The 25,395-nt window shown below is 46.8% G+C and overlaps 1 protein-coding gene across 1 annotated transcript; it reads left to right on the top strand.

Moving 5' to 3' along the window:
* Positions 1-1,112: 1,112 nt before the first annotated feature.
* On the top strand, positions 1,113-12,855 carry LOC119381986 (uncharacterized). The gene is made up of 4 exons (XM_037649732.2): positions 1,113-1,203; positions 4,551-4,804; positions 5,780-5,804; positions 12,773-12,855. The coding sequence occupies exons 1-4, from the start codon at positions 1,164-1,166 to the stop codon at positions 12,853-12,855; spliced, it is 402 nt and encodes a 133-aa protein (XP_037505660.2). The 5' UTR covers positions 1,113-1,163.
* The last annotated feature ends 12,540 nt before the right edge of the window (positions 12,856-25,395 follow it).

Below are 25,395 nucleotides of genomic sequence, written 5' to 3'. Positions count from 1 at the left end.
GATGCTACTTTCGTCATTCATCAGAAGCTCGAGACATGCGAAAGCGACTGCAAACAACGGAACAGTGTACGAAGCGAGCGCACGCTCTGTATGCGCGCCACGGCGGGCGTCGAAGAGTCCGTGCCAGTGACGTCATCCGAGCATCCCGCCAGGCGGCGCCCCCCCCCCCCCACTTCTCGGGGCTAACACCAGTCTCTTGAACGAATTCAGTCGTTCAAGAGACACGAAAGGCCACCTAAACACGTCTGTGCTTTCTGCATAAAATAGGAAATAATGAAGACATCAGACGGAGTAAAGCAGGAAGTCAGCAAAGAAAGCGTTCATATACCAAGTGCATTGCCTGATATCATAAGTGCACGGCACCCTGTTTATATCAAATTACTTTTTGCAAAATGGTACCCACAGCCCCTCTGTATTCCTTTCGTTGCCGCTATTGCTCGTGCGTCAAACGATAGCCATGATTTCGAATAGTGTTTAGACCTCTAATAGAGAGTTATAGTTCCGGGTGCCCGGAGCTAAGGACGCCTCTAACATTTCGCATAAGTTTGTACCCTCCTTGAGTTCTTGTGCTCGCCAGCTGAGTTTCTTGAGGGGAGAGGGGGCCTAAAACTAGGCTCCCTATACATTATAATTCTCAGTATCTTCCGTTAATACAGCGTGCGTACCAAGTAAATCCACCAGAGATCTTATCTAGACATAGAACTTCTTATTGTTTATGTGTCTTTTCTTATTATTTTACGTTTTTTTTTTGTGGTGGGTTTTTTTTCTCTAATAGTACAACGACGATTGGATAGTCCGCTCTAACGTAGCGTAGCTATCCACTGTGTTTCATACATAAAAAATAAAATAGAGGGCTTGGTGCCCAGTTCTTTGAAATAACTAGAACGCGGAAGAAATAACACCCACCGAAGAGGGCTCGCCATATTGGTTCTGTTAACAACTAGTCAATTGTTAGTTCCTTTGAAACAATGCCGCATAATTAAAATGTCGTTTTCATTATGCTCCATTGCACGTGCATCGGAACGCAGCTAGCGTACGTGCATCAACACTGTCATTTTCTTTTACGTGCAGACATTTGCTCGTTTGAAGGCGGAATGTGTCCAGGCTGGGTATCTACAAACTGTAGCCGACAGGGCTGTTTTCAAGCTCGCAAGGTTGCCGACATGAGGCACGGACCCACCCATGATCATACCCTCATGAAAGGTAAGCCGTCAGGTCCCGTTCACTTAAGTTTGTGGTCTGTGCGACATATGTATGCACATCACACATTTATATCATTCACTGTACACAATCGTCCTAATTCATGCTGGCTCTCTAATGATTCATTCCTCCTCTTCCTTTCACCTATATACGCAGAGCAGCAGTACACAGGTCATTCTCCGCTGGCCGACCTCTCAGCGATTTCTTACGGAACATCAGGCACTTTAAATCTATCTATCTATCTATCTATCTATCTATCTATCTATCTATCTATCTATCTATCTATCTATCTATCTATCTATCTATCTATCTATCTATCTATCTATCTATCTATCTATCTATCTATCTATCTATCTATCTATCTATCTATCTATCTATCTATCTATCTATCTATCTATCTATCTATCTATCTATCTATCTATCTATCTATCTACGCCTGCGAGATGTCCTGCTCGACTCCTTCACTTGATGAATACCAAAATTGGCATTGAAGGACATGAGTGGATGGCGAATATGACCTATAGATCCGGACATGGATATGGCATACCTCTTGCGTGCGTCATGAAACACTTTCCACAAGTCACATATAGCGCATACCCGCATACCACGGGCCTTGGGATGCGGAGATGCGCCACAAGTGAAACCCGAGGAATATAAATATAAACAGCAGTTTTACAAGGAGACAACAACAAAAACAACAACAACAACAACAATAATAATAATATAATAATAATAATAATAATAATAATAATAATAATAATAATAATAATAATAATAATAATAATAATAATAATAACAATAATAATATAATATAATATTTGCTGTGGTTTTACGTGACAAAACTATCATATGATTATGTGCAGATCATAGGATATGACTTCGGGTTAATTTAAACTACCTGGCGTTCTTAATGTGCTCCTAACTTTCAGCAATCCGAGGTTCCTTAGGTCTCACCCCCATGGAAATGCAACTGCTGTGACCGGTAAATGAACAGCCCTGAAACTTAGTAGAACGACACAAGTACAAAGCTATCACGGCGTGTGAGTTTACCCCACAGTTTATGTGTGTTAAACAAGAGAAACACCCATGACTTGTTGCAGTTAATTGATATTAATGAAGCAGACAAACGCTCACAAGCGTTTTACAAGGACCCTATGCGAGTAACCACGCGCTAATGATCGTAGGCCTACGATAAGCAAACAACTACACAATGTACACAAAGGCGCCAGTTCGCATTCTAAGACTTCGCTAAAGGACCTCAAAATGTGGCATAGGTGGCTGCTCATTCACTGCTTCGCAATTGTTGAATTGCTTGGTCCCTTTCATAAGAGGCAGTGTTAACAGCACCAAGCATGGTTCTTCAGTGATGTCTCGTGGACCGGTCATGAGTCGCGGCATTAGGCAACGACTTTTAGGGGCGAAGCTCCTTACGCCGTGAGTCAGTCCCTCCTCCAGTCGTAGCCACCTCGTATAGTTCGTGAAGTGATCATTAGATGGCGTTGGTGGCGCTCGCTCCGTAGAGATACATGGTAAAGGCTAGCGTGACGCGATATCACTAGATGGCGCTAGCGCAGCATAGTTGACGAATTAAAATACGAAATGGCGCTGCGGCGCTCGCTCCATTCAGATGTATGGGAGCGCATAGTGTGATGAGCGATCACTAGATCATTGGATGGAGGCGATCGTTCGAGATGTTTTGATGCAGTGCGCTGGGATACCGCTAGCGGTGAGAGCTACAAAATGCGCTCGCTCTTGGCGCGCTTCCTCTTTCGCTCGGAGTCGCTGCGCCATATGGAAGACAAGGCGGCGGAGCGGAGGGCACGGAAAGCGGCTGCAGCGCGCGCTCGCAGACAGAACCCGGAGGTGAGAGCCCGCGACAAGAACGAGGACAAGAACGAGGATAGGGCAATGTTGAACGAATTTCAACGTCTAGACCAACATCATGGTTTGCAGATATGCTCTCATGTGCACATCCTTTGACTACTTGAAACCCACGACCATCCGAGGGACGTGCATAGACATTGCATTTACGAACGTCCAACTGCAACCCATACAAGAACCGCTCTCCTTGCATTTCCCGGTCCACAAAGCCGTCATTTGGAAGTGACAACGGAAGCCAAACCTCATCTACGAAAATGAATAAAAGTTTTTATATAACCTCACACACTGGTTCTCACGTCTTTCATGATGATGTAATGGGCGAATTTTCACGGACGAGTCATGAACCTCCGGAGCTTCGCCCACTCATCATGATTCACCCCGTGGATATGCTGTGATTTTTTTTTAAATGAGAGACAGCTGCCCGCCTAGGGCGAATAGCGATCACAATCTTCAGTAGGGTACGCATTTCGCCTGGTCAATTCTTGATTACCAGCAGAAAACAGCATTAAAAAATTCACAGCATATCCACCGGTGAATGATGAAGAGCTTGGGCGAAGCTCCTGAAGCAATCACGGTTACACCATGAAATCTTCAGTGGTTTCGCCCAGCAGAAATCAAAGCGATAGCCCAGTACATCATCAAAGACGTGACAAACACTGTATATACATATACAAGAAATTTTATTAATCGTTAGTGGTAGCTAGACGTGGCTTTCGTTCCCCCTTCATTATAACGGCTTTATGGTCGGTGATGGGTCGCAGTGGGATGTTTGCAAAGACAAAGTAGTGGGCAGTTTGCAAAGGTGGCTTCCGTTCCCCCTTCATTATAACGGCTTTATGGTTGGTGAAGTAATGAATCGGTGATGGATCGTAGTGGGACGTTTGCAAAGACGAAGTAGTGGGCAGTTTGCAAAGGATCGGTGATGGGTCGTAGTGGGATGTTTGCAAAGACGAAGTAGTGGGCAGTTTGCAAAGCTGGTTACGCCGGACAACGGAGACTTGACAAGGTTAGACTAGGAGGAGCTTCGCCCCTAAAAGACGGCACGAAGAAAGGAAACCGACCATGGCGCTGAGTAACAACCAAACGTTAGTCAGTGTTCTTACTCGTCCCTTTCTCACCATTTCACAAAACGTACGTTAATTCTTTCTTCTCCTCTTCGCCCTCTCTCCCTCTACCGTCCTACAGTTGATACAGGAGCTTGGCTGCTGACACGAAAGCCGCGGATTCCATCGCGGCAGCGGCGGTCGTAGTACGATGGAGCGGATTGCTAGAAGCCCGTGTACATAGATTTAGGTGCACGTTAAACAACACAAGGAGGTCGAAACTTCCAGCCCTCCACTACGGCTTGCCTCATAATCGTAACGTGGCTTTGTCACGTAAAATACCACATCTTCTTATCATTATTGCATTCTCTTTCGTTGTAGAATGCAAACTTTTTGCAATGTTTATTCGCTCTGGTGCGAACGCAGGGGACGGCTGGAGCGCTTACGCCGTGATGGAAAAACAAGGAAGCAAGACCCCTGTGGCCCAGTTGATGAGCACTGCAACAGGGCCGTTTTGCTTCACTGCCTGGTACCACCAGTCGGGCACGCGCGACAGCCAGGCCATGTTCTACGCGGCTGCTGCTGAAGGCGCACGCAAGCTATTTTACACCACTCAGCGAGACATGGCCGGCCAGTGGCAACGCGTGCGTTACTCCGAGAAGCGTGCTGCAGAAATCGTGGTATGTGCACGCCCATTATTTTTTATGGAACTTCTACTACTACTACTACTACTCGTACTACTACTACTACTACTACTACTACTACGGCTACCGGTAATACTATTTGTCGAGACCTGTAGTCTTCTTGCGATTCGAAGACCAAATGTGGAGCCAAGCATAGGCTATACTCTGATGTGACCGTGAAGTTGACAAAGGGAGCAGTCGCTGTGTTCAAGACGAAAGTCTTCATTTGGGTGAACTGGCGCCCGGAAAATGCAAGGGTTAAAGTACAAGCAACTCAAGCTGTACACTGATAACGGCGAGAACAGCGTCGGCCATCGAGTGATCTGTCAAACGGTAAAGCGCGTCCGCATTTATACATGTGTCATCGAAGATTCCAGCGTCATCGCTGGTGAACGCGTAAAATCCAGAATAAACTCTAATGTTCGAGTTGTGCGCGTAATCTTATCGGAAGCTTCTGAAATATTCTGGAAGGTTCGCAGTCGTTCCAGTGCCGTTTACGCAAGGCAGTATTTACACGCCTAATTGGTCGGTAACCTCAAAAATAGAAGGAAAGGAGAGCGTGTGGCACTGCTCGCCTCTGAAAAGCATTGTACTGATGCTTAAAACAGGACATGGAAGGGAAAATATATATACACAAAGAACGAACAGCAATTGAGAAAGGAGAAAAGGTAGAGTCCTGAGGTTCGCTAACGCTTATGAAATGGCCTTAAAGGTGCACGACATTGACGACTTCAGGTCGTGTGCGGCGCCGCGGAGAGTTCATAATGCCGCCCGGGATAACCTCGTAGGCCAGAGCGCCGAGATGTGGGAGCACCTTGTAGGGCCGAAGTATTGCCGAAGAAGTGTTTCGCTGAGCCCACGTAGGCGTATAGGTGTCCAGACAAAAACAAGCTTTCCGGGTTTGTATTCAATGCTGCGTCATCGAAGATTCTAGTGACTGTTGTAGACCCTCTTCTGGTTCTTGACACGCAGGTGGACGAGCTCTCTAGCTGCTTCGGTGCGCTGTCAGTAGGTAGTTGATGGTCCGCAGCATAGCGTCGAGCATCGTTGCTGGGGTGCTATGCATGATGGCCCGAGCTTCTCGGGCACACGAGTTTGCTCCGAGCTTGCATTACGGCAGTCATGACAGGAAGACAGTGCGGAGCACGCGATAGCAGCGTTGATAAAAACGGCTACAAGAACGAGAATGGCGTCACGAACGCATGCGCGGCATTTGCGGCGGTTTTCAAAGGAACACCACGTGCGAACGTGTCAGCGCCGCCACTCAGTCAACATTTTGACAGTGCAGCGACGTCAGCGTGATGGTCGCGCTATCTCTTTGCCAACTGATCATCGCGCCTCCCACGGGCGTGTTCGTGGGCGTTTGTACTCTTTCAGAAATTTTTTTCGTTCCACCTGCAGCATGGAAATTTCCGCTCTCGAAGGCAACAAGGGCGCACGCGCAGCACTCTGGTGCAGCTCGTTTCGCTTCTCTGGAATATTACTGATAAATAAACGGACAGGTTACTGCTATACTTACATTACACGTCTGAAGATTTTTCTGTAGTAGCTAATCGGTAGAAACAATGCCTCCAAAAACAAGTAAATAGTAAACAAGTAAATAGTTCTCACCGAAAATACCACCAGGGGCGCTTGCTTCATAGTTGTGAGTGGTACGTCATGAGAGCGGTGAAAGTGAATGTGAGACATCGTAGCCACGTGATGATATAACCTTGAGTTCTTCGTGCGTGTGTGCATAGTCTGTGCGATTAGGCTCATAGATGAATCGTGCGGCTCGCTGGCGTTGCGTCGTGAGCACTGTTCCCCGGCAGGAGGAAACGCCGCAGGCGGAACCGCTCTTCACCGCGGGCGTCTGTCAATCAAATTGATTGACGCGCGAACTCGGGCACAAACTCGTTGATTCTGAAAAGGCCCCAGTTCAACTCGTAACTGTGATAGTGCCGGTGTCCTTGTCAAGTGCTTTATGCGGTGGACGCTACTCAGCAGCTTCTTTGCATATAAAATAATTTGTACATCTTGCAGTGCTTGTGCAGGGCTTGGGCTATCGGAGGAGCTTGTGATCACCTAGCTTCTTCCAGCTTTTTACGTGGCTCAACTCAGTATGCTTGGTCTGCTTCGGAGTAATGACCGTGTCAGTTTGGTCTCAATATTGATGCTATTGATTAGGAAGGTCCTAACTAACATGATATTGAATGTCCTTTCTTAATTGTTAATGTTTTAATTACCACGACAATAATTACCCAGGTTTAATTCGCAAGGTCTTGAATAGCACAGAGGTAATTAGCATACTACTCATTAGCACGACCCTAATTAACACGACTTCAGTGAGTAAGGTCTTCATTATCTTGGTTTTAAGTACGCGCACCTAATTAGCGCCGTGTTAATTAGCACTAATTGTGGATGTTTTAATTACAGCGGCATTATTGACGCAAGGTCCTGATTAGTACAGAGGTAATGAGCATAATTCTAATGAGCACGATCCTAATTAACACGCTCCTAATTAGCGTCGTGTTAACATTATTTTTATAGTGTCTTAATTACCACGGCATTAATTACTCAGGTTTAATTCGCAAGGTCCTGAATAGTACAGATGTAATTAGCATAATCATAATTAGCACGACCCTAATTAACACGGTCTCGGTGAGTAAGGTCTTGATTATCTTGGTTTTAATTACATGCTCCTAATTAGCGTCGTGTTAGCGTGATATTAATTACCTTGTTCCTAGCTTTACACGACTTTATTAGTATGGTCTTAGTAAGACGTGACTTAGTTAGCTCGGCCTTAGCATGATTTCGCCTAATCAGCTTCGTCATAGCACGTCCTGACTTAGCTAGGCATACCGCCCAGCCAATTAGCTAATCAGCCGGGCGCACGTGCTCTGGGAGCGAGCAGACAATGAAGAAGGCACGGACGAGGGCGCGCGCCGGACGAGCAATGCGCTAGAATGTACAGGCCGACCATGGTGATTATACACGTGCCTCGGCGATTAGCTCTAGCCGCCGTGTTACAAGGCGCTCGGTCGGAACTAATCTCAGAGGACACGGTGCTGATTATCCTAAAGGATACTTAGTGGAGACAAAATTTTGAACAAAATTTTTATTATTTAATCACGCACAGGAGAAATCTCACCAGGCACTACCTTGGAAGTAAAGAATGGCTGCTAATGGGAATGAGAGACAGAAGAAGTCGGCTTTTAGCTAACGCTGCGAATTTTTTATTGTTCAACAACGCACTGGAAAAATCTCCCACCGGCACCACCTTGGAGGTCAAAGCGTAAGACTGGTTACGCACTACGACTACTACAACTACGACTACGACTACGACTACGAGGGACGAACGGGTGTCGCCTTAAGGGAGCTTCGCCCCTAAAAAGCGGCTGCTCGCGCTGCACAACCATTCACCGGCCACCCGGTGTATATAGGCACTGGATCTTGACCTGCGATGCAGGGCCTGTGAGAGATATCTCCTGTGCGTAGTTGAACAATAAAGGGTCGCTGCGTGCACGTTAACTAAAAACGGGCTGTGGGTATGTGTCTAAACTTTGTTCCGTCTGTCATGGCCCATGAGTAGTAATTTTGCTGTGGGAAGCATCGGCGCACACTGCATGGTTCACCCCTCCACAGGTTTCACGTTAGTGGGACTGTTTGCTTGCAGTTGGAGTTTAGCGTACGATTGACACTGCTGTTTTTTTTTTTTTTTGGATCGAAGCTCCTTAGGTCCGCACCCCGCCGTCACCGTTGAAGCTCCCTTCCCTTAAGCATCGCTTTGGGTTACAATGGCTGGTGATTTAGGACGAAACGTTGAGGCGTTGAGCGGTTTGGGTCCAGCGCACCAGATATTCGAGATTAAAAGAAATAAGCTCTGTGCACAACCGGTTATTAGGGTCTCTTCACTTTCACCACCTTTAGCGTGGATTGTGAAATGACAACCGTCATTCTAGCGCACTACGAGCGCTTTGTCGAAGGTAGTAAAAGACGCGCTCCCCACCCGGCGCCGGCGCGAAAACACAATGAGCGCGCGGCGTACGGCGTTCGCAGCTCAAATATTATAAAACAAGGCGCGCGGCGCAAATAAACAATTTCAAAGCTTACATAGTCGTTTGCGTCCCATTTCTAATTAGCTTCGCTCATTGCGTGGTTGTATTCTTACACAAAACAACTGCTGATTTTTTTCTTTAGGTGAACTTTGTTACTCGAAAAATGACGCCAATTCCTCACTTGAATACCTTCTGAACGACGTCGGCCTTTCCTATAATGTAGGTCTACAAGACGTCCCTCGAACAGTGCTGTGGTACCACAAACCTCGCCGAATAATTCTGGCCGTCAGTCGGGATTCTGGTCTTGCAGCATCTAGTCGGGGTTTTAGGTGGCCTCCAGCTGTCAGGATTTCGGATCCTTCCCAACCTTTCTTAGCTTTCTTCAGCTTTACGGCGAACGGGCCACTGGCGTTACGGAGTAGTCGGCTCCAGTGTCGGCCACACAGGTGTCTTTGCCATCAAGAAGCACGTCGAGGTCGCTGGTTCGTCGTCTTGGGTTACGCTTAGGTCATGGCGTCGAATCGCGGCTGCGTCGACTTGCTCCGATGATGCTGCGTCGGGTCGTCTGGTCTTGTTCCGCGAAGTCCCCTCATGAAGGCTCTGTATGCTAGGCAGCGAGCTGATGCCTGATGATTTCCGAATCGTCGTTGTTGGCGGCGGAGGATATTCGGCATTTCATCGTGCAGCAACCGCACCTCCATCGGTTGCGGCCCTTAGTTTTCCGGCTAAGGATTGGCAGATCAGCCGCGGGTTGGGACGGTGTACTGCAGGAGATGCAGCGAGATGTAGCAGCTGGGCGAGGGTGAACGGGATGGTTGTCATCGTTGCCACTGTGCTCTGGCAATGTATTCGGCCATGTTACGAGGTCGTTCACATGGCTGCGGACGCGTCGCGCTCACGGCGAAACCATGCAGTCCCGACTCACGGTACTGGCAGCGGCGGTACGTGCGGCCGGCTTCTCCGCAGTGGTAGCAGATTGGGTGGTGGCCGGGGGTACTCCAAACACCAGTCTTTCTCGGCGCAAAGCGACGGTCAACAGGGGGGTGGGACGGCGTCGGAAGGGTCTCGCGACGGAACTACAGCGGTGCGGCGTCTTGATGCGGGCGAGCAGGGGAAGCATGACGACAGACTGCAGCCGCATAGCCCATTGCTTCCACATCACGCTGCGGTGGTTCGGGAAGTCCCAGCGATTGACGGTCTTCCTCACGAACGATGTCGGTGATCGGATCCGCCTGAGGTTACCACCTGGGGAACATCTGCAACTCCTCCTGCACCACCATTCTGATCGTGTCGCGCAGGTCGTTGGTTCCGAGCGCATGAGCTTCCCTGTTTATTGTCGGGGTCATGCGGCAGTTGTAGTGCCTGGCGCAGAGTTCTAGCGCTTTTCGATTTCAAGACCGTCTCCGAGACCTTCTTCAAGACCGATTTTCAAGACCATCTTCGGCGGGTTGCGCACAAGTGCGGCGAAAAGTTTTCTCCGCATCAGTAAGCGAAACTTTTTGTAGCGTTAGCTACACTTGCCTAGCCGGAGCCGATTTCGCGTGGAACGTCATGAGCCGTGCTACGCATGCGCGAGGATCAGTGATGTGACACAGCTGGGTCACCGGAGCCGGCATCTCACGCGCTCTCCGCCACCGCCGCGCGCGGCTCGCCGCTGCTGGTGGCGCAGAAGCGGGAGGAGTGGCGTCGTAGCCGGGCAGAGAGAGTGGCGCCGGCGCGCGCGACTCGCCGCTGCTGCTCTGCGCATTCGAGAGGGGTGACGTCGTAGCCATGGCGTGCGCAGCTGTTCGCCTTCGCTGTGTAGTCGCGGTCTGACAATGCGCTGGTGATGCTTGTTAGCGCCTCTGACTGGCGTTTGCAGGAGGGTAAAGCCATGGAGAAGGAGATCGCAAATGCTGCTCAACAGCGCAGAAAAGCCGAGAAGCTTATCTCATCGGATCCCGAAGTAGTTGCCTGGCAATTAGCGGTTCAGCCTACGAAGAATGACCAGAAGAAGGCTAAACGTGCTGCGGATACACTGGAGCCAAGGGAGGAACGTCTAGCAAAGCGGCGCCACCAGGATGCTGAGCGACGGCAGCGTGTTACTTCACTGACCACCGAGCCGTCTTAGTGGCAATAGAGAAGCAGCCTGACGTTGAGCAAAAATAAATGTGCATGTGCCACATAATACGTATACCGTGTGTGTGTCATTGGAGCAGCAGTAAGCATCACAATCAAGCTAATCCTAGGCAATCTGAAAAGCAAATAATAATCAGCTTAACCTTTGCTAACGTACGTATATTCTGGCATAGCCGAGCTAAGCCACTGCAATTTTTTAAAGACGATAGTCTTTCTTGGGGAACCTAAACGCAGAAATTTTGGTCTGTCTTTCTGTCTGTCCTTCTGTCTGTCTTTCTGTTTGTCGGCACGTCCCTCGATTCAGCCACTCGGCCAAAGTTGAACCACTTGCCCAAGGGCCAGCCATCGTGAACGGCTGAATAGGTTCATACTTGTGTACATTGTTGATCAAAAAGCAAACATTACGCATATCTGAGGCCCAACATCACTAGGTAAGTATTAGGCGGTGTGTTCCTTTAACAGAAAATACATAGATACGCAATTTTAAAGACCTTGATGGTATGCGTTTAACGTTGAGACAGTAACGCGTTTATTAAAAGATTGCCACAGCTGAAGCGATCAGCGGTCCAAGCCGAGCAAGCGCGAGCGCCAACAAACAACCGTCTTCGTCGTCTTCTTTCGCAGGCGTTCTTGTCTGCGCCCTACCATGTTACAAATCACTCCCCCGCGGAAAAGGAGCCATCCTGGCCTCCTGGCGACATAAGGAACAGGTACAACTGGTGGGTCGTAATGCGGCTTCAGTCGATCGACGTGAACAGTCTCGCGGCCGCGACGACGGCGGTCCGTAGATGATTGAACAGGCTCAATCATATAGTTAACTGGGGATGCTTGACGTAGGACGCGGTAGGGGCCTTCGTACTTAGGCAGTAGCTTTGTGGAAATGCCAGGAGCGAAGGAGGGAACGCGAAGGCACACCAACGTTACAGGCGAATACGACTGAGGAGGCAGGTTTTCGTCGTGACGGTCCTTCTGGCCCTACTCGCCCTACAATGTTACAACCCTAGTTTCTTAAGGTGCGCTGAAAATGCGACTGCGCTGAAACTTGTCTTCCTCCGTGCCCTCTGCACAAGCTCATGTTGTCTTTCGGTTTCGGTTCAGTATTGCATTGTACGAATGACAGGGGGCGCCGCTCTGGCATTCCTGCTTTACCCAGGCGACGTGTAAGTAAGAGAGTTTGTGGAGAGTACTCGTTGAGTGCGGACGTTTCTTCTCCTTCGGCGCATCGCGCCAAACAGCGTGTTCGGGCTGGCCGGCGTCCCCACCGGTCTCGTTGGTCACCGCCGGTCTTCGCCTGCCGCTGCGCCGGGACTACCAGCCCGCAACACAGCACTCGTGTTTCCCGACGTATTGCCAGGTGGCGTCCATATCTCACGCAGCGCCTCTTCTATCGTCTTTAGACGACATTTGCAGCGAAGCACGCAGATACGCGGCCAATTTTTTTCTCTCGGACAGGACGGGGTCGGCATGACGGAGTAGGCGAGTCGTTTCTTCGGTGTACATCCCGATGATGTTCTCGTTGGGGAGCTGTACACGAGTGTCAGAAGGCTTCAGCCCTTTCCGGACGACGCTCGTAAAGGTGTCCAGGAATTCGGTACGGAGGAGGTCCCATGATGTTAACATCGGCTGTCGATTCTCGAACAAGGTCCTTGCGCCATCTTCAAGGGCGAAATAGCCGTGGCGAAGCTGCTCGTCACAGTCCCAGTTGTTGGATGTGGCGACCTGGCCGTATGCCTCCAGTCAGCTTTCTGTCCTCACACGGTGAAATGCGGAGTCTGTTGCTCCCAGAGTGTATGCGTGTCAATCATTGTAGGTGACACAGTGGCCGTCATTGTGGCTGTTGCCTTCGTCGTAGGGGTCCGTATTCTGGTGGAAGTGCTCGCTGCCTGCGGCTAGCCCGCTGGTCGGGGTCCTCTTGACGGCGTCCTCTTGATGTCCTCTTGACGGCGTGGGCTTGGCACATGACTGGAGGGGGGTGTTTGGTACGTGGACCGGGAAAAATGTGACGTGGTCGTAGCGTTCACAAAGGCAGCAATCGGTGTGTTCAACATGAAAATCTTTATTTGGGTGAACTTGTGCCCGGAAAATGAAAGGGGTATAGAACAAGCAATTCAAACTATACACTTATAGCGGCGAGAACAGCGTCGGCCGTCGAGTGACCGAAGCGCGTCGGCATTTATTGTGTGCCATCGAAGATTCCGGCATTATCGCTGGTGGCCGCGTAAGTTCCAAAATAAACTTTAATGTTCGCGTTGTCCGCATAATAGTATTGGAAAGTTGCGTCGGGCGAGGTGTGCGCAAGACAACCCTTACAAAAATCTCATATATGGACATATATAAAAATTCCCATATATGGCCACATCAGGAATTGGGCATATCAGGCCCATATACGAATATTCGCCATATATGTGCCATATATAGCGATATATGGCTTGATATGCCCAATTCCTGATATGTGCCATATATGGCCATATGTGGCCTGATATGCCAAATTCCTGATATACCCATATATGGATGAGGCCTATATATGAATGCAAGCCATATATGGCTTTATATGGGTACTTTTATATATAGCCATATATAGATGACTGCTACATATGAATTCAGCTTGTGAGGACGGCATAAATTAAAGCTGCAGAAATTATTCTACAGCTAGAATTAATGCTCCCTGATTATTGATGCCACCCAACGCTCTGCCGTAGCAGTCGTGTTTTCAACGCGAGGGTTGTGAGCTGTTTCATTGCCCTGCCAAGAAAAATTAGAGTTATCCTGAAAGCTTTATTGCTATAACTTTCATTTTGCTGTTTATTACTGTTTGGGGTCAGCACATGACTGTTAGTCAAGTTATTTTAATGTATGGATACATTCACTGCACAACAACAGTTTGGCAAGGCAGCTAAGATTCAGATCAGTTATATTCTTTTACATGCACGATCGAAGCATTCTCTACCCATGTAGCTAAAAAGCATGCAAATAAGTTGCTCTCTTGTTTCTTTTTAGTGATTTCATTCAGGCTATATCAACTTTAAAACGAAAAGATACATTGTGTTTAAATTGAGTTCTTATCGACATATTCTATTCAGTTTCAACAGGGTGGCTACTTGGGCTGGTTGGTACTGCATTCTAAAAGGAAAAATACGTTCTTTGTGCGCAAAACGTTTCAGAAGAGACAGATAGGAGTGCGCTCTGTTCTATCTGTCTTTTCTGAAACGTTTTGCGCGCAAAGAACGTATTTTTACTATTCAATTTCATAAACACATTGTCCACCGTGTTTTTATTGAGAATATTTTTGCGTGTCAATTGGGATTCTTTTGCGAGACAAATTAAATTATCTACTTGCCACTGACCATGTGGACTGCGTGTGCATTGAATGATTTAGGGGACATGATATTTAACCTTTGTGGAGTTCGACCAATAGCGGCTGGTATGCAAGCTTGTGATGTGCAAGTATAGTGGAAAAAATGGCGGCTATAAGTCTCTGCGCGAGTAGAAATGCAGTGACATTTCTTGAAAACCAGACGCTAAAAAATTTGGATTTTTCAAAACGTTGCCTGCTTTTGATACAGATACTAAAACATTAATATTTTAATCAGTTGCGACTATTTTAATCAATATTTTAATATTTTAATCAGTACAACGACTGGTATGCGCAACCGCTCGTGATAACCACATCATATCACAACTAATCTGGTCTCTACATATAATGTTGCTCTGGTCTACGCGTTCGAGTCGAAATTACGCCGATATGACCCGAACTGAAGACGGTGGAGATGAAAATATGTGCGTTAATTGGTCCTAAATTGTCCCGTTTCAATCCGTGAGTACTTTACACCGTCTTCTAGAATTGCCCTCGCAAGAAGTTTTAGCCGTGTGCACTTATCTTCAAGACAAGCGTAATTCTAAAAACAAGGTAAAAGCTGGGCGAGAACCGACAAATTAGTACACGGGCACATAAATGTCATGACACATACTTGGGGATGCGGATTGCCAACCGTTTTTCATTTGTTAATTGCGTAAGCTGTAATTGACTTTTGGTGTTCTCAATGTCAACGCAAAAAAAATATCCAGAAATATTTATGTTTTTTTTATTTTTACGAAAACTACAATAACACGAAAGCCATAATTTAGTTGGTACAGCGCTTGCTTCCGATAAATTGGGGGAGTCATGTCTGGAAGAAATAGAAAAAATAACAAAACAAAACAGTGTTGTAAAAATAAAATAGCTAGAATACGACGGCTTAATCACGTAACCACAATTATTATGCAGTCATATACTAATCAAAACATGCAATGCACTACGCTTTGTGAGTTTTCATAATTTTCGAGTACAGCGTAAGAAGGCAATGAAAACGATAAACTTACCTTAAAATTTAGCAGAGGCTGTGATGTACAGAGCCAGTAAATCCAGAGGAACTTAATCACAACTTAAGACGACCACACTTATCCGTACAGCTCTTCAGAAAGGAAGATGCGAGGAAAACTTGCACGCAAGCTTAGGCGTCCATTTTTCCGCACCAAAAGTTAACGATGGTCAAACCAACGGCCTCTCCACAAAAACACACTTGCCTCTGCATCCACAATTGCACCACATGCAGAGAAGTAAATTCCTCAGGTCTGCGTTGAAGTCAGTGCAAAATCAAAGCAGTCGCTGAACACGAAATAAGAGCAAGAGGGATCACAAGTCACGAACACGAGCCGCGCATGCTGCTCCGGTCAGCAAAGAAGCAACAGCGGCGGAGATGGATACAGCCTCGATCATGATGCAGCGCTAAGCTGTCCGTGAGATCACCAATTTACACAGTTGTCGCTGCAGTAAATTTCGCGAAGCTTATTGGCAAACAAATTTCAACTCTTCATAATTATTAACGCGATATTAACACCTTACAAGTTAAACTTTTCGTGTGCTCTTTTCTTTATCGCAACCGTAGATGGGCCTACGTGCCTTCTGGTCGTCTGTGTTCCTGCGTGCCGTGGAAGTTTCCAGTATGCATTCGCCGAATTGCTCACCCCTCAGACCGGAGTCGCTCGTCCTCGCTTGTGTCCACCGCGTGCAGCACCGCGTTTAACTAGTCACGCGGGTTTCGGGACAATAGGGCTCGCTCTATCCCCGCTGGCTGCCGAGAGGCACAGGTGCATGACCTTTGAGGGAGGCGTTCGTAGAATCTGCAATTCGCTGCTTCACGTACGCTGGCTGCCACGACGCGTTCGATCCGGATATTTATCTTACTTCTCATGCTTTAATAATAATAATAATAATAATAATAATAATAATAATAATAATAATAATAATAATAATAATAATAATATTATTAATAATAATAATAATAATGGTAATAATAAATGTACTGTTCCTACAACCCCTAGATGAACGTTGAATCAACGATATTATTCCCATGGCAAAAATTATATGGCCCCATTGAAACAAACGGGTGTGTCCGCGTACTCATGAGCCGCTGCGCGCGAGCGTGTAATTATGCATGTGCGCGCATATGTATACGTATTCGCGTATAGTTCACAAGCATATGCGCCACACTGTTAGTGTTGAAAGGATATAGCCCCATGTAGCTTTATTTATTACGTGGCTGCTCTACGGAGCGCTGTAAATAGAATGACCAGTCTGGTTAATGTAAGGCCCTAAATTATTCACAAAAACGTCTCGTGATAAATGCATTCGCAAGGTAATATTTAAGGCAATTGCTGCACGTTATTAGCGATCCCGATCAAGAAATGACACACACAAAATAGAAGTCTTGTGAATTCGGGGTTATAAAACTGCAGCATTCTGAGCGCTTAATAATTGGTGAATTAAATGTGCATCGTGTGTGCATCAATTCGACACTTCTTAACGTATACCCCTTAAGTATGTATCGAGTGAGATTCAACTGACGCTTTCAAACCTCGCATCAAATGAATTTTTTGAATGTACTCATTACAAATGGACATTAAGTTGACGATCTGCTCATTCAAGAAGTTTATACGCAGCCAAATGAAACGCAAAGCGCATTTTTGCAAGACATGAGCACGACACCAATGTTTAATGTAAGCATAAGGCCTGCGAGTTGTACTGTCTCATTTTTGTTTTTGAAAATACTGCCTCAAATATTGCTCTGCGCATACTACTATGGTAAATGTCAACTGAAAGTGGTCCCAGATGTGAGTAAACAACGTTCACAGAAACCTCGCTAAATGAAGTGTCCAGCATATAGCCATCACAAACTTCGAATTATCAGCAAGTTTGTCCACTGATGTGCGAGATAAAAAGCTGCATTAAAACTAGCTTTTATTTAACCATGCATTACTGTGAACAATAGAAGTTGCATGCATGGCGTTTTTTATATACCACAACTATAGACATCGGCTTGGTTAATGAGAATAGCAAGGTTTGGGAGCTTGCATGTATTATATGTGCGGACAGGATAGCGCCCTTGTAAAAACATCTCGTATATATAATAATGACGTCGTAATATTGCCACTTATTGTTGGAAACCTAAAGTTCATGTAAAACTCAGTACAAGCTATACACGAGTGAACCATGCACTGACACGTACATAGACCTTACTATTTTGTCTTTTATGATTACATTGCAACAATGTTTATACTTGATACTCTTGTTGGTGTAGATACCAATTAGGCCACTTTCCAGTACGGATTGCCATATATGACATTCCCCATATATGTTAGTAACTCGTGCCGTATATACGTTGTTCATCCCATATATGGTAGCAGAACCCCATATATGGATCTACTTGATGTACATATATGGTGTGGCCGTGCCATATATGACTGCATTTCACTCCATATATGGACCAACCGCGCCATATATGGCTGTATTTGACTCCATATATGGGCCAATCGCGCCATATATGGCCCTATTTACATCCATATATGGTAAGCGGTAGCCACATATGCAGACATGTATACTCATATATGGCCGCATATAATTTATATAAGTGCCATATATGACATTTCCGTAAGGGAATAGTTACACGTGTGTGGGTGGGCAAGATGAGACAAATGGAAAGGAGCGCGTGTGGCAGTGCAGGGACCAGGTCTGTCAAAACCGAAAAAGTCAGCGTTTCACAGCTCGAGGAGCCACGCACTCGTTCACACATGCACAGCCCTGACGATAAAGGAAATAGAGGGACGCGGTAGCAACAATGATGGCACGAAATACACCTAATAACTTACTTTAACAATACTGGTATCAGGAAGAAAGATATATATAGCTCAAACATTGAAGCAAGACAATCATTGCTTTACGATGCTCTTGAATTGTTGAGAGACGAGACGTCCGACAAATTTGACTAAGTATATGTGTTTAGTCCAAGTCCCTTTCAATCACCTGCGGTTGCCTCAGAGATGAATCTTTCTAAACAACTCAGATAGCGACAACTATGTGGGTATATGGTGTGTGCACCAGGGGCTCGCACACCGGGCACGTGCCGCCCCGCTCTCCCACCCCAAATTTTTTTTTCTGTCGCGGGATACAGACCACAAACTGACACTCGACCACATCGGTGCGCCCGGCCCACACTTCAAATCAATGAAGTTCCCCCCTCCCCCACCCGAACGAAACTTCTGCCTACACCCCTGTTGTGAACAGACTGGCCTGTTGCAGTGCACCAAGGAGCACGTAAACATCTCGCGTGTACAAATATATCGCGCGCACGTCAACCGCACGCTCTATGTAAACGCGCTACGACGGCGAAAACGAGCGCGAGTGCAAGATGCGCTGGGACAAAGAGAAGTTTTCAGCACCAACGTCGTTTGCTACGCCGTCTCCTACTGAAGGATCCACTACCTGCCTTCGTTATCGGCGGGGCTGGTTCTCCCACTCACAGATAACAGCGTAACGAAACTTTTGCTTTATTTTATCGAACACTCGCTTGCAATAACAGTTTAATGATGACTATCTACAAGATACTTTATGAAATGCCAACAGCGGGGAACTGACTCGGAAAAAAGAGAAAACAAACACGACAGACATAACAGCCTTCGGCATGCCCCACCGACTTGGCCACTCATGCTGGAATAAGTCGGTGTCGGAGTCGTTGGTTGTGAGCGAAAAATTATCTTCTCCGTGACTGAAAAATCGAGAAAGGTCCAAATCAAAATCTTATTTTCGAGTGAGAACCGAGCCCAGGCCGTCTGCCTGACAAGCAGGTGTTGTAATAGAGTACGACGCTTTTGCTTGAAACTCTTTCGGAATAAGGAAACACTATATGAATATATGTAGTGGAACAAGTTTCCTTATCGTATGCAATATTGCGTTGCAGAAGCGTAGAATTGCGCCAGGCGTGAATAAAATTGAATAGCGCAACGAATGGGTGCATTATTGGCCCTCCCTTTACAAAGCGCTTAGGCATATTTAATCATCATCAGCTGCAAAAGCATCGACAAAGGGAGCAGCTGCGTAGGTTCGCGTGTTGCGTTAGGGATGGGCAGTGGGTCCTTCGCTGCGTCGCCAAAGGAAAAAATTATGGCGTAGTGGGTACTTAAGAACTGTACGTGCACCAGGCATTCTGGGATAGTTGGAAAGGGTCAATGTTGCGCACACAGTCGTTCGTTTCCTTGCGGAATGGTACAGGCATGCACCGAGAACCGAAGCCAGGCTAGCAATTGAGAAAGCGATGCGCACGGGGCCCAGTCACGCTATCACGTTCTACTCCTGACGGCAAAACTCAAGCGTCCTCCATGTTTTTTATGTGTTGTAAAAAATGTGCGCAGTTTGCACCAGCGATGCAAGGTTGGAACGACAATGGAGGTAGTTTTCGGACTACCGAGAAAGAACGTGCCCTCCCGAGCCCATGTTCAAACATCGGTGTGGCGGGAACATGTCGCGTGACTAGTGTCACGTGATTTTGGCGGGAACGTGTGGTGTGACTTGTGCTACGCGATTTTACGCCACTTGACGTGCACTACGTCATTTTGGCTGGTACATGTCATGTGACTAGTGCAACGTGTTCTGACAGCAACATGTCGCGGGACTAGCGTTGCGTGATTTTACGCCACGTGACTAGGGTTACTTGATTTTGGTGGGAACATGCCACGCGACTAATCTTAAGCCCCAACAACACGTACGCGTTAGACCACGTCAGCAAGCGATGCTAAGCGTCAGCGTCTGTCGAGGAGGCAAGCCCCAACCACGCATACGCGTCGGTACGTCAGCGTCAGCATCTAAGCGTCAGCATCAGCCCAAGAGGCCGGGTGGCGAGTTGACGCGCAACGAGAAGCGACGCCGAGTTTTCACGCCACGCGCTCACGCGTTATAACGCGCACGTGTGGTTAAGGCTTTACGTGATTTTACGGCACTTGACTTGTGCTACGTCATTTTGGCTGGGATATGTGACGTGACCGGTGTTACGTGATTTTAGCGGGAACACGTCGCGTGACTAGTGCTACGTGATTTTACGGCGCTTGACTTGTGCTACGTCATTTTGGCCGGGATATGTGACGTGACTGGTGTTACGTGATTTTAGCGGGAACGCGTCGCGTGACTAGTGCTACGTGATTTTACGGCGCTTGACTTGTGCTACGTCATTTTGGCTGGGATATGTGACGTGACTGGTGTTAGGTGATTTTAGCGGGAACACGTCGCGTGACTAGTGCTACGTGATTTTACGGCGCTTGACTTGTGCTACGTCATTTTGGCTGGGATATGTGACGTGACTGATGTTACGTGATTTTAGCGGGAACACGTCGCGTGACTAGTGCTACGTGATTTTACGGCGCTTGACTTGTGCTACGTCATTTTGGCTGGGATATGTGACGTGACTGGTGTTACGTGATTTTAGCGGGAACACGTCGCGTGACTAGTGCTACGTGATTTTACGGCACTTGACTTGTGCTACGTCATTTTGGCTGGGATATGTGACGTGACTGGTGTTACGTGATTTTAGCGGGAACACGTCGCGTGACTAGTGCTACGTGATTTTACGGCGCTTGACTTGTGCTACGTCATTTTGGCTGGGATATGTGACGTGACTGGTGTTACGTGATTTTAGCGGGAACACGTCGCGTGACTAGTGCTACGTGATTTTACGGCGCTTGACTTGTGCTACGTCATTTTGGCTGGGATATGTGACGTGACTGGTGTTACGTGATTTTAGCGGGAACACATCGCGTGACTAGTGCTACGTGATTTTACGTCGTTTGACTTGTACTACGTGATTTTGGCTAGAACATGTCGCGTGAATAGTGCTACGTCTTCTTACATCACGTGACCTTGGCCGAAACATGCCACACGAATACTGTTACGAGATTTTACATCGCGCGACTAGTGTTGCGTTATTTTACGTCACGTGACTACTCTTATGTGCTTTTACGCCACGTAAATAGCGTTAGGTGATTTTGGCGGGAACATGTCACATGACTAGTGTCACGTGATCTTACGTCACGTGACTGGTGTTACGGCATTTTACGTCGCGTGACTAGTGTAACGTGACTTTGGCGGAAACATGTCATGTAACTCTATATATGTCAGACATGTCACGTGACTCTATATATCTTTCTCTTTCTGTTTTGCTCGCTTTTCTTTCTATCACATTTTTGTGTATGTTTCTAGTATCTCTTTCCCTCTCTGTGCAGTTATTTTTATGCTTTCTATCTTTTATGTCTTTGTTCCATTTCTTTCTATATCTCTCGTTCTTTCTATCTCCCTCTTTCTTTTTGTTTCTAAATCTCTATCTTACCTCTATAGTGTACTAGAATATTCGAATATTCTCCTAGTGGCGCGTCCTCGAGGGAGGGACAATAGGCCGGTTGAAGCAAACGCCAGTAGCTGCGACTGGTGGCGTTGCTGCGCCTTTTTCTAGTCGCCGAGCCGGTTCGGGCTGGTTTGGGCCGGTTCGGACGCGCTTTGCGACTGCTTACTTCGTTCGTCTGTAGTGCGACGCCATACTTTCAACGTGGTAGCAGTAGCACTTGTAAAAAAAGCGGTGGAGGACTTGTTTTTGTTTTCTTTTTTTCTCAGACGCTTCTATGTACGATGCTAAAAAGAAAAAGAGAGTCTCGTTCTACGCCGTGAAATGGTGTAAGGAAACGCCGGAATAATTTTGTTTAGATGCGGTTCTGTAACCGATAACAAAGTACAAAAATTTTATCACAATCAATGTGTGTCTGTCGAGGCCTTTATTTATTTGTACGCCTTCTGGCATAGGAACGCAGCGCAGACGTTGCTGTGCACTTTTATGTAGTTTGTAACCAAGGAGGTTTTTAAAACCTCCTTGTTTGTGACCAGCACGCGATTTAAATGTGATAGATATAGCGCCATAGAAGAAAAACAGGTCCATACATGCTGGGTTTGTGCAATGTATGATAAAAGTTGCGAATACATACTGCTGAGGCGATGTCCCGAGCTGCAATGAATCCGCCGGTCTGCAGCCTTTACGCTAGCAGACCACGTTGTCGATACTAGTGTGTTGACGTGGTTTTCAGAAACTTTCTTTACACTATACTACAGTAAATACAGTCTTTTTGTGCTGTAATAAAAGAATCCGTTGCATAAGGAACGCCTACAAACTCGGACAACGTCAAACGCACCGGGAGACAGCGGCTGGTCTACTAGAAAAAGGCGCAGCGGCGGCACCTGGTGGCGTCTACACAAGCGGGCACGCGCGCTCCTTCCCGGACGCGTCACTAGGAAATTGTTCTAGTACACTATACTTACCTCGTTATCTCACCAATCAGAGTTATTAGATAGCACGCCCGACAAATCGGCACACCTGTTGTGGGATCGAAGCAGAAGGTGAAGAGGACGAAGAGGGAGAAGAGTGCGAAGAGAACACGTGCCGGCAAATGATGATGATAATATCTATTCGCACTACCCGGCGCAACGAAAAGCCTACACAAATTTTCAATTCAGGTACATCTCTCACGACACATCAGTGGCGTAGCCAGGAGGGGGGGGGGGGGGCACACCGGGACCGTGTCCCCGCATCGAATTTTTGGCGCTATGGCATACAGAGCTCAAAATGACATTCGATGACATTTGCCTGCCCGACCCCCAATTCAGGTCAAGGAGGTGCCCCCCCCCCTCGGAAAACATTTCCGGCTACGCCCCTGCGACACATCGAGGCGTTACTTCACAGACTTCGACTGCAAGTAGCGTATACAAACAGCTTTTTGCACAAGAACACCGATCCAACTCACCGGAATGCTACTGTAGTCAAGAAGATGCGAATGCTGGGCATGTTCTTTTGGAATGCATAAAGTGCGCTAATAGGAATGAAAGAAACTAGCATATTTGGAGAAACACTCCCACGCATTACAGAAATATTTGGATAGTGGCCTTAAAAGCAACTTCAGCAAAAGGCGAACATCTTCCTAAAGGGCTTCTTACTGGACACTGGACTGGATAATTGTTTGTGATCAACAGCTATGTGTTGCTCTATAAGAAATGGGGCGTTACTCCATATACTGTGGGCCGAACTAGAAATGGTAACCACTTTCTTTTCTTTGTTTGCTTCAGAATTTATAGAAATTGAGTAGCCGAGTTAATTTAAACATCAGCATCTCCACAGGAAGTCACATAAGAAAGAATAGAACAGCTCTGCTGATGAAAGGCACTCTGTATGGTTAAATATAACTGGCTCATGTCCCTGCAACATTGCTATGCCGGGCTCGTTAGAAAGGATGTATTTCAAAGGTTATGTAATTGTCTTTCCCGGGGCTTTCAATAGCCCCCATGTGTTTGGATCGGTTGGGTTAAGTAGGGGTGAGTCAACTTTAGGATCGCTCTTTGGGCCAACCACCCAGTATAACGCCTCAGCCGAGTCAACAATTATCTCGCATCACACAATAAACTGCTGTAGTTACACAACGGCGCCGGTCTACCTCGTAATACTTGTTCTTCCTCAAACGGCGTGGCGTAGTCAGCTTATATGACAGTGCTTCGCATAATATCGATTGCCACAGTGCGTGGAAATTGTCCGAATTTTTTTCCGTTCACGAGAATTAAAATCTACCTGAATGATGTGCATTTTGTAACCATCGAAGTGCTGCGAACCATCGGGGCAAAAGCTCTAAAGGCGGTTTCCCGTCCATGCTTTCCAGGATGCGCACACCGCGCGGCAGAATCGTTAAGGAAAATATCTTCTCCCACGTGTCTCGCAGGGTATCGCGGGATATTTGCCCAGATCATCGCGGTGATGTTGTCTGGTGAAATATTTACAGATTACCATTCACAAGTTCGTCCAAGTTTCCCCCGAAAGAGATGCCTTCGCCTTGGACGACTTAAGTGTGGAAAGCGAAGAATGTCCTCCTGGTAAGCTATACATATTTATTTATTTATTTATTTATTTATTTATTTATTTATTATTTATTTATTTATTTATTTATCATCCCGGCTGTAGCATAAAGCCTAGGGTTTACTATGCTAAAAGATTAGCACAGCTAGCACTCAGTCGCGCAATGCTGGGTCACAGAAGAGCTGGTGTGTGCACCTAGCTTGTCCTGACTTGTCTAGGCATTTACCCTCTCACCTGTCTCTCTCCCACCTCTTGCTATACTATAGTAAACATGGATATGCTTGCTTTCTTTGTCATCTTTTTGTTTTAGTCTGTGTCTTTCTATTACTTTCTCTCTATGCCTGTAAGCAACTCTCGACCATAACAGCTCTACTGTAGAAGAACTATAGCGCATATGTGCCACAGGAATTGAGCAATCCCACTACTCACCACACTACTTCACTAAAGATTAATAAGGGAGCACACGGGCGGCGAACACCGATTAGAGGCCTCAGCGTTGCAGCTTTTCTTGAGTTGCTACTTTGTAGGCTTTCCGTGACAGAACGCAACGAAACGTCACGAGAGACGAGAGGGAGGAAACAGCCAATAGGCGAACTGAGGGAATTCAGGAACGTTTTCATCGCATGAATAAATATAGAGTTATATAGCTGAACATCAATATTGGGAAGCATTGTCTTTCAAAGCTTGAAACTGAAGAGCGCGATGACTTTTCAATTTATTTCTGTTAATGTCTTGAACAGGCGCTAGGTTGTCGCAATTTCACGAGTCGTTCGGTGGTGAGAGGCTGGTTGCCATTTTTTCGCACACTACCGGCACAGAATTAGAGTAAGCCTAACAGAAAGTAGGCTAAATTGAGTCTCCGTACCCCAGCGCTTACGTTTCGGTGTAATGCCAGTTGTGCGGAGGTCGTTCTGTATCCGTTCTATGGGACAGACCCGTACATCCGTCCATTCTGTGCCCGTTCTTTGGCAAAATGATTGACAGCACTGCCTTTTCCGATTGCTATTATCACATTGACAGACGAGCGTCGACCAATCCTGTGCGGCTCCCAGCGTTTTCTCGTGGCGTTTTGTTCCGTTCTATCACGGAACACGTAAAAAATATATCTCTTTTTAGCCATCTGTACCAAGTGATTGGGCAGTGATTGAGCCCATGCCGGTTCATCATGATGATAATTTTTTTATCTAGA

The sequence above is a fragment of the Rhipicephalus sanguineus genome, chromosome 2, assembly GCF_013339695.2.
Source record: "Rhipicephalus sanguineus isolate Rsan-2018 chromosome 2, BIME_Rsan_1.4, whole genome shotgun sequence".
NCBI classification, from domain to species: domain Eukaryota; kingdom Metazoa; phylum Arthropoda; class Arachnida; order Ixodida; family Ixodidae; genus Rhipicephalus; species Rhipicephalus sanguineus.
Note: the sequence above shows the minus strand (reverse complement) of the source record. Positions and strands in the feature narration are given on the sequence as shown.

Excerpts from the sequence above, each read along its gene's own strand:
- LOC119381986 (XM_037649732.2), top strand. The coding sequence starts at position 1,164 with ATGAGGCACGGACCCACCCATGATCATACCCTCATGAAAG. Across the intron at positions 4,805-5,779 it reads AGCGTGCTGCAGAAATCGTG|GTGGACGAGCTCTCTAGCTG; the intron begins GTATGTGCACGC and ends CTTGACACGCAG. Across the intron at positions 5,805-12,772 it reads CGAGCTCTCTAGCTGCTTCG|GTGACACAGTGGCCGTCATT; the intron begins GTGCGCTGTCAG and ends CAATCATTGTAG.